General features: G+C 29.4%; 1 protein-coding gene across 2 annotated transcripts; it reads left to right on the forward strand.

The window, feature by feature from the left end:
- Window positions 1-820: 820 nt before the first annotated feature.
- Window positions 821-8260, forward strand: LOC137820538 (amino acid permease 3-like). 2 transcript variants are annotated; one of them, XM_068624675.1, is made up of 8 exons: window positions 821-974; window positions 1258-1355; window positions 5113-5266; window positions 5358-5591; window positions 5822-5915; window positions 6432-6646; window positions 6965-7104; window positions 7318-8260. In XM_068624675.1, the coding sequence occupies exons 3-8, from the start codon at window positions 5134-5136 to the stop codon at window positions 7960-7962; spliced, it is 1461 nt and encodes a 486-aa protein (XP_068480776.1). In that variant the 5' UTR covers window positions 821-974; window positions 1258-1355; window positions 5113-5133; the 3' UTR covers window positions 7963-8260. The 2 variants fall into 2 exon arrangements, with proteins under 2 accessions (XP_068480776.1, XP_068480777.1); XM_068624676.1 differs by lacking the exon at window positions 1258-1355 and having other exon boundaries at window positions 835-974.
- The last annotated feature ends 1147 nt before the right edge of the window (window positions 8261-9407 follow it).

Consider the following 9407-nt stretch of genomic DNA (forward strand, 5'->3'; position numbering starts at 1 on the left):
GATGAAGTTGGCATATCAATTATTGAGTTAAGAATTATTTGTAGTATATTGTTTGAAAATCGTGTTGGAGTGTATGACCAGTAATGCAGCAGAGAGTTATTTGCAAGTTGGATAACTACAGCTCATAAGGTGCATAGTTACTTGCAATCCATTTTTTTATAAACATGAAAAGTAATTCTATTTTATTTAATAAAAATATTTATCATTCTAGTTGTTAAAATAAATTCTAATAGATTATTTTATATCTCATGCATGAATACTTTTTAAAAAAAGTATAAACTTGGTTTTTAATATAATAAAAAACAACTCAAATTATATTAAAATTATATCATAAAACATTATATAATTACGTATAAAATTATGTATTTATATATAATTTAGTTTAGTAACTATAAATAATATACACATTCTTCATCTCATCTGATTACTGATGTGCTTTTTAAGTCGATGATTAAGAAAATGTGAATTTGTTTTAAAATCTCTATGACGATAATGTTTTAATGTGAAATCTATTAAAACTTTAGAGTTTGAAATTCAATCACAATTCTATTTTTAAAAAGTATCTCAAATAATTAAGAAAGAAAGTAATGTGGTATTATTATGAGTGTTTGTTTTATATTTATTTCAAAATTTCTTTGAAGAAAATTGAGGGACTTTAGATTTTGTGTTTGATTAACCTTTATCAAAAAGAGTAAGGATGTGTTCAATGTTTTTTTGTATTTCATTTACTCTATAGTTTATAGTTAATGTTATATTTATTATTCTATTATTAATTTTAATATTGAAAGTAAATAAATAAATAAAAGTCGTGATAATAAATAGAGTTATGTTGATAAGCAGAGGAGAAAGAAGAGTGGCCTCATTGGACAGTCATTGGACAGACTTCACAGCAGAGAGAAAGCACAGAGAAAGGAAGGGGAAGAGAGAAACTGCAAATCTGCATTTCTCTCTCTCCTGATAACAGGCGTGTTCAAGTAAACTGTTCTTATTCTCTTTTCTCTTCATTCTTTTGATTTCTTCTCAAGTTCATGATCATGCCTTGTGTGTTGTGTTCTTCTGTTACCGATTCCGTTGCACGATATGAATGCTTTTAGAGATAATTTATATGATTTTGTTTTCAGAGTTTTGATTTAACTTATGATATGAATGCTTTTGGGGATAATTTATATGATTTCGTTTTCATAGTTTTGATTCAACTTCTTCAATTGGATTGACCTTAATCATGTTTTCTGTTCTCAATCATTGTAATATAAGCAGTTTTTATATCCACGGCCGCCCTCTGTAAAACCCAATCCAACCGAAGCGGTTTTCTCTCCCCGCCGTGAACCGCCGTGAACCGACCGCCGACGTCCTAGGTCAGACCCTCTTTTTTTGTTTTTCCGGTTATTTCCGTAAACTGAAATTATATAGACTTTAGAGAATAAAATAGACTGAAGATTCGTTGTGAGAAATTTAAAAAGTATATTAAATAAATTAATTATGATCTCAATAGTTGATTTTTTATTTAAAGTTATCATTCATTTGGGACATTCTAAGTCTATTTTCAATTTTTTAGCATCACGTGGTTTTGAACGCCGCCCATTTGCGTGCTGCAAACTTTCTCTACCTTCTTTCTTAACTTACATTCAAAAGGTAGATTTCACTGTAATAGCTTTTAAAAGGCTTTGTTTGAATGATTTTTTGAACTACTTGTAAATTTTAAAGTTAATTTATGAAAGAAGCTTATTTTGTCTTTTTACAAGTGATTATGCACAAGTTCATTTAAACCTGATCTTAATCAGACTTGGCATGCTACTGGTTAGGTTTAGCTTAGGATTTTTTGGGTTTGGTTTCTCTTTATCTTAGGGCTGAATTGTGAAGGACTTTGCTATTTCAGTTAGTGGGTTGAAATTCATAAGAATATTTGGTGGGTTAGGTTATTTTTTCTTCCACTAGTATTTTCGGTTAGTGGGTTGCATTTTTAATGGGGATTTAGGCAAGTGGGTTGGTCAATACATATAGGAAGGATTAAGGAAAATAAAGTTGTTTTTATTAAGAAAATAAAAACAATAGTTATAGATTTAACATTTGGATTAAGTGAAAAGAATAACACATTGAGGAATATACCAAAACAGAAAAAGGGAAAGAAAAGTAAAGGCTAAAATATGCTGACTCTATTAGATGGAGTTGGGTTATTTATTTGCTATTTCTTAGGTTGGTTGGTGTTGTGGTAGTTCTTGAATTGAAGAACTGTTTTTTTTAAGTAAAACCAGAATTTTATAATTATTTATTTTAAACAAATTCAAATAAATATTTAATGTTCTTTTACACAACGGAATTAATAATTACTTGTTGAAAAAAAGTTAATCTGTTATGATATTAAATATTTCACTTATAATTATGTTTTCAAGTTTAACCTCATTTATAGTATTTACTTTTTGATAAAAAGTTAATCTGGTATGATATTTATTCACTTGTAATTAGATTCATAAATTTAACCTCACTTTTAAAAAAAAATAATAATTAAGTTTGTGATGTCTGTTTTTGAATTTTTCATAATTCTTTCATGATCTTGACAGTTATATATTAATCAACTACTTTTCAAATATCATTTACCACTTAATTAGTTGCTGTATTAAATTTATTCTATCATTTAATCCTAAATTAAAAATACTCTATAGTTTTTGGCAATGATATTATTATTTTTTATTTTAGTTTTGTCATGTCAGTCACTTTCATTTTTAATTAATCTATTTTGCATTGCGTGATGGTATGATTTTGCTCTGAATAATTTTGTTAAATGATTTTTTGTAAAATTACTTTGAATCAATTCTGAAATTTTAATTAATGGAACTCAATTAGTTAATTGTTGGAGATCCCACGTCGACTAGAGATCATAGCCTTTCATTGTATATAAGTGGGTGCAAACCTCACCCAATGAGCTGGTTTTATAGGGTTGAGTTAGACTTAAAGTCCACTCTTTTGTAATATTAATTATTATTTATTAATAATTTGTATATACATACATATTCACCTGAATTCATAAATGTGCACGGCGACTCATAAAGTATCTGAAAAATAATAAAGATAAATTATGTAGAATAATTAAACTAATAAAGGTATTCGTTTTTTTTTTTAATCCTCTCACATGTATTTTAAATAAAAGGATAAAAATAAAAAATTTGAAATCCAATATTTCCAATTATAAACAATTATGAAGTATCAGTTTTTTACTTTTGAAATATTTTATAATGTTCTAATTTTGAAATCCGTACATGATAAGAAATTAATTTAAAGGCTAAAAGAAATTGTCGAGTAGTGCTCTGATGATACATTTTTATGAAGAGCAATTCAAACTGTTAAGTAGTACTCAATTTTTTCAAAATATAGTTAGTGTATCTTAGTCCTCCTACCATCACGGTTAATCTTTGCTTAATAGAATTGTGTCCTTTTTTATTCTTACTTGATCATACCATATTACTTACAACAAGAAAGGATCTAAAATATTGTTCTGGTTACTCTAATGCTTTCTTTGGGGTTAAAGAGAATTTGATATGATTTGAAGGAGGGTGTGAAAAAAAGTGATTTTATTTAGATTAAAATAATATAGTGAAAAATGTATGAAAATTTATAAAAGTTTGTGAGTAATGTGATGAGTGTGATTAAAATTATATTTATTTAATTGATAAAAATGTATGCTTACACATTTGTACTTGTATTTAAAAAGTGTTGAAAAAATATTTTGATTTATTTATTTGTGAATTATAATTATTTTTAATTAAAATATCATTCCCAGTAATTAAAATATTATTTTAGGCGTTAGAACTAACTTCAGAAAAAATATAAATGACTAAAATTTTTGGACCATATTTATCAATGTCAGAAACTTTATTTAAAAAAAATAATTGTAATTATGGATTATTTATTTGTGAATTATAATTGTATGCAATTAAAAGATTATTTTTCTAGTGTGTTGGAGCAGATTATTGCTCATACTTTTGTAAAAGAAAAAATATTCATGAATAAATATTAATGCAGTAAATTATAATTTATTAAAGTGAAATTAATGAATAAATTTCGTGCATAACAAATATTAAATGTACATTAGAAATGTATAGCGGGATCCTGCATTGGGACCTGTGTCACACTGTCATGAACATGTTCCCTCCTGAATGGCTAGGTCGACGTCATCTTCTTCATCCTCGTCATCCTCCTGGTCATCCCTTTCATGTTGGCAGACACCATGTACCTGATGAATATTTAACTTTTTCATTGTTTTTTTTTTCAAAACAGTGGCACCATTCGAGAGAGATATGTTGTTGTCCCTGCATTTTATCATGTGTTGCATTATGTAATGTGGCCAGTTAATCTGAATGTTATTCTTTACTGTCCATAACATAAAAATATTATTGTGCTGCAATTAAGAATAATTATTGCGTACAAAGACTCAACATATGAACAATCGTGTAGTTATAAAAACAATGTCAAAGTGTAAATTTGCATTTTTATCAATTAAAAAAATACAATTTCAATCACACTCATCACATCACTCATATACTTTTATAAACTTTTCCTACATTTTCTACTCAATTTATCTTAGTCCAAATAATCTCACTTTTTTTCACACTCTCTCTTCAAATTATCTCACCCCCAATCCAAAAAAGCATAACTGAAACAGAACAATTTACAATTTACAACCTCCCTGTTTCTAACAGAATGACAACGGTTAATGGTTAATTGGTAGGAATATCTAACTACTGTAACAAAGGTTAAGTAGAGTTAAATAACTTGGTAGTGTTGCAACTTAGATATGGATATCACTCATAACAAGGTTCCTTGAGTGGCACATATTCTCTGAGAGCAACTCTATAACTTGGATTCGTTTAGGTGTAGTGTAGGAGTTTTTCATAGTAATTCCATATCTTAAAATTTAATTAAGCCCCAAACAATCACTTTTCATCCCACAACCAATCTGTGCCATTATTACTTAAGTTACTTGATAACCTGATGCATATAGTTGTATTATAGCAGCCCCTCTTATTGCTTGCATGCTTTTATAGCCTGTCTGTGATTTGTGAATGCAGTTATCTATCAAGTATTGGATAAATTAGTTTCTCAATTATATTTGTTCAGGTTTAGATCTCTTGTCAAAAGATGGTACAAAATGTTTCGACAACAAATGTTAGCTTCCGTCGAGGTTATGACATCGAGGAGGACTCCATAGATGGGGCTCCTTTAAAAAGTGACCCTGAATACTACGATGACGATGGTCGTCTTAAACGAACAGGTACACACATTAATTACTTTTTTTGTATACTATATATCACTGTTTCTTTGATTTAAAGAATGATTATATTTGATGCCTTACCATGACCCAGGGAATGTTTGGACTACAAGCTCCCACATTATCACAGCTGTGGTAGGATCTGGGGTGCTCTCCTTAGCTTGGGCAATAGCTCAGATGGGTTGGATTGCTGGTCCTTCAGTGATGATCTTATTCAGCATTGTCACTTTGTATACTTCGTCCTTTCTAGCTGATTGTTATCGTTCTGGTGACCCAATGTTCGGGAAGAGAAATTATACTTTCATGGACGCAGTTAGCACCATTCTGGGTACGAGCATTATGATGCTGTTTTCTACTTTGCTTGCAAAAGGACTTCCTTTTGACAAAATTAGCATGCACTGTTCGTTCTAAGTTTCTAATTTGCAAGTTTGTATTTGACGTTACTGAATAACTTTCCTGTGAAAATTAACACTTCTGTGTATGTATACATTGACAATCACAATCATTTTAAAATGGAATTATGATGTATCATAAAATGCGTTATGATTGATTTTGCAGGTGGGCACAGTGTTACGTTTTGCGGGATTGTTCAATACTTGAACCTTTTCGGAAGTGCAGTAGGATACACAATTGCGGCTTCACTTAGCATGATGTGAGTATGCCTTTGAAATCATCAAATTTTAGAAATTGATCTTTTTTAATAATTAATATTGAAAAGTAATAAAAATTAAAATAAAATATGTAAAATAATCTTTAATTTAATTGAGTATATCAGATTTGTATGGGTTCTAATCAACATTTTAATTATTTAAAATTAATACATTTCTCATCTTGGTTTAGCCATTTTTAAAATTAAGTAAAGATGCTAAATTTTTTTTAATAAAATGAATTTGTACATGTCTATAATTTGTTCCAAATATGGAGATCCGTCTTGAAATAAATTTTGTTAGCAATGCTTCAGTAAATTTCAATCAATCAAGTTAAGTTACATTAGTTCTATGATGACACTTACATATTATTAAGGGTATAATAAAATTGTTTCACACAAAGCTGAATCGCGCAGCATGATAGTTCATTCACTTCATTACCTCTTTACAGTATTTCTTTCTACTGATAGGATTATGTAGTTTGATATGTTGATTTCAATTTTACTGGTTTTGATTAACAGGGCACTTAAAAGGTCTCACTGTATTCATTCCTCTGATGGAGAAAACCCGTGTCATATTTCAAGTAGCCCATACATGATCGGTTTTGGGGCAATGCAAATTTTCTTTTCTCAAATTCCAGATTTTCATAACATGTGGTGGCTCTCAATAGTGGCTGCAGTCATGTCTTTCACCTATTCCATAATTGGTCTCGTTCTTGGAATTGTCAAAATTACGGGTTGGTTATATATATACTTCACTTTGATAGAATTTTTTTAGGGTTCACTTAACCCCTCCAGTTATAGGTTTATTGCAGAAAACCTTTCCTGGTTTCCTAACGTGTCTCTCTTGAACTTATCAAAATAGTTGTGTAATTTAAGCTCATGTAGATATGCCAAAGAACCTATTTAGATAGTAAATGTGCACAGTTTTCAATTATAGGAGCTATATTTGCGTATAATTTAGAATCATGATATATATATTTTTTGTATACTTGACCTATAAGTAAAATGGGTTTTTACATTTAGCATCTTTTGTTTAACTGGTTTTGTAATAGAAACCGGAACTTTCAAGGGAAGCCTCACTGGAATAAGCATTGGAACTGTGACTGAGGCCCAAAAAGTATGGGGAGTTTTCCAAGCTCTTGGTAACATAGCCTTCGCCTATTCATATTCTTTCGTTCTCCTTGAAATTCAGGTACAACTTTATTTTGTGCTTGTAAGAAAAACAATCATGTATATATAACGTCACATGTATTAGGCAGTTTCTGCTATCTGATTATAGCTGATTTTACTTCATTTTTTGCGCTCCTCTTAACCTCACACTCCAAAGTGTGAAGATATGTGAATATACATGATGTGCATGGAGCTTTATCCTAACTAATTGATGCATTATATTTTGACTACACAGGATACCATCAAATCGCTTCCATCCGAAGTAAAAACAATGAAAAAGGCTGCAAAGTTAAGCATTGCAGTGACCACAACATTTTATATGCTTTGTGGCTGCATAGGATATGCTGCTTTTGGAGATTTAGCACCTGGGAACCTGCTTGCTGGATTTGGTTTCCATAAACTATTTTGGCTTGTAGATATGGCTAATGCTGCTATCGTAATTCACCTTGTGGGGGCTTACCAAGTGTATGCCCAACCCCTCTTTGCCTTCGTGGAGAAGGAGACAGCAAAAAGATGGCCAAAAACTAACAAGGAATTCAAAATTTCAGTTCCTGGTTTGCCGCCCTACAATCAGAACATATTTAGCCTAGTCTGGAGGACAGTGTTTGTGATCATAACAACTGTTATATCAATGATGCTTCCATTCTTCAACGACGTTTTGGGAGTGATTGGTGCATTGGGGTTTTGGCCTTTAACTGTCTACTTTCCTGTGGAGATGTATATATTGCAAAAGAGGATTCCAAAATGGAGCATGAGATGGATTTCGCTGAAGTTGATGAGTGCAGTCTGCCTCATTGTATCAATTGTGGCTGGTCTTGGCTCTGTGGTCGGTGTCTTGCTTGACCTCAAGAAATACAAGCCATTCAGTTCAGATTATTAAACCCCACATAAGAAGCCTCCTGGGGGATGTCACAAACTGAGGGGGTGCTCATAGTTGTGATCTCTATTCTATCGTCATTTGCTAGATCAAAATTTCCCCTTGATAGTTTAAGAAAATAGGGTACTTCAAATGATTTGTGTTTTAGTTACTTTTAGTCTGCATTTTCCCATTATTTGGTACCAATAAAACTGGTACGTCATATTGATTAAAAGAATTGTAGTAATTTATTGTGTCTTGTGAAACATTTATTTTTATTTGACATTTGTAATGAAATGTAAATATTAATTTTTCTAAGTAATTCATAAATTTGAGTATTTTTAATTGAATTAAATTTTTTATATTTTTTAAATTTAAATTTCTTATAAATTTGAGTGTTTTTAATTAAATTCTTATTAAAAAAAATTAAGTATTTATGATTTTTATATTTCTAGTAATTTAATTTTACAATTACGGTGACATGGTTGTTAAGTTGTCGAAATAGTTTATATATAAAAAAAATCATTTAATTAAGTTTTAAATTTTTAGAAAATAAAATATTTTGAATTGAGTTTTTATTGAAAAAATTCGTTATATTAAGTACTATTTTTTTCCATTTAATTAGGTAATGTGACCGTTTAATTTTATAGACTCATTCTACACATCTTGAACTTGAATAATGAATATAGTCTCATCCAGAACATCTTGAACTTCAATAATGAAAATAATAAAGATAAATTAATATCATTCCATTTTATAAATTAAATATTAAAATAAAACATTAAATCAAGTGGAGATCCTAAATAATGATATTTGGTAAAAATAACGAGGGTTTAAAAACTTTATTTAAATTAAATATTAAAATAAAACATTAAATCAAGTGGAGATCCTAAATAATGATATTTGGAAAAAATAACTAGGGTTTAAAAACTTTATTTTTCTTATTCAAGTATGAGTTACTTTATTTGAGACTGAAAATCTAATGTCACATTACATCAAACCAAAAATAAATTGAAAAATATAAAGATTTTAGACATTTAATATAGAAAATATCAAATTTATGAGAGACTTAAAATCTAATTAAACTACTTTTTTTTAATTTTTTATGTGGAGACACTTAAATAATCATATGGAAAGGAATGTAACGGGGGCTTAGTTCATAGTTTCTCTTATTTTATTATACTATTTTGTTATTATTTTTATATATAAATAAACAATCCTATATATGTATTTTATATAAGAAAAATTAATCCTATATTTATTTTCTTTATTCTTAACATGGCATATAGAGCACAATGATAAGGTTTATTTTTTTTTAGTTTTTTTTCCAATGAACCTATTGTTCATTAGTGTTTTCTAGCCACTATCAGTGTTGCTCCGTCGTTGATTGGGCTCACAACATCATTGTTCGACTCACCTTGGCCAGGCGACCACCACACCATAGAGATTGCGTTGATCAGAGCTCCAAT

Source organism: Phaseolus vulgaris, chromosome 9, assembly GCF_000499845.2.
Source record: "Phaseolus vulgaris cultivar G19833 chromosome 9, P. vulgaris v2.0, whole genome shotgun sequence".
In the NCBI taxonomy this organism is placed as follows: domain Eukaryota; kingdom Viridiplantae; phylum Streptophyta; class Magnoliopsida; order Fabales; family Fabaceae; genus Phaseolus; species Phaseolus vulgaris.

Excerpts from the sequence above, each read along its gene's own strand:
- LOC137820538 (XM_068624675.1), top strand. The coding sequence starts at position 5,134 with ATGGTACAAAATGTTTCGACAACAAATGTTAGCTTCCGTCGAGGTTAT. Across the intron at positions 5,916-6,431 it reads GCGGCTTCACTTAGCATGAT|GGCACTTAAAAGGTCTCACT; the intron begins GTGAGTATGCCT and ends TTTGATTAACAG. Across the intron at positions 6,647-6,964 it reads TGGAATTGTCAAAATTACGG|AAACCGGAACTTTCAAGGGA; the intron begins GTTGGTTATATA and ends GTTTTGTAATAG.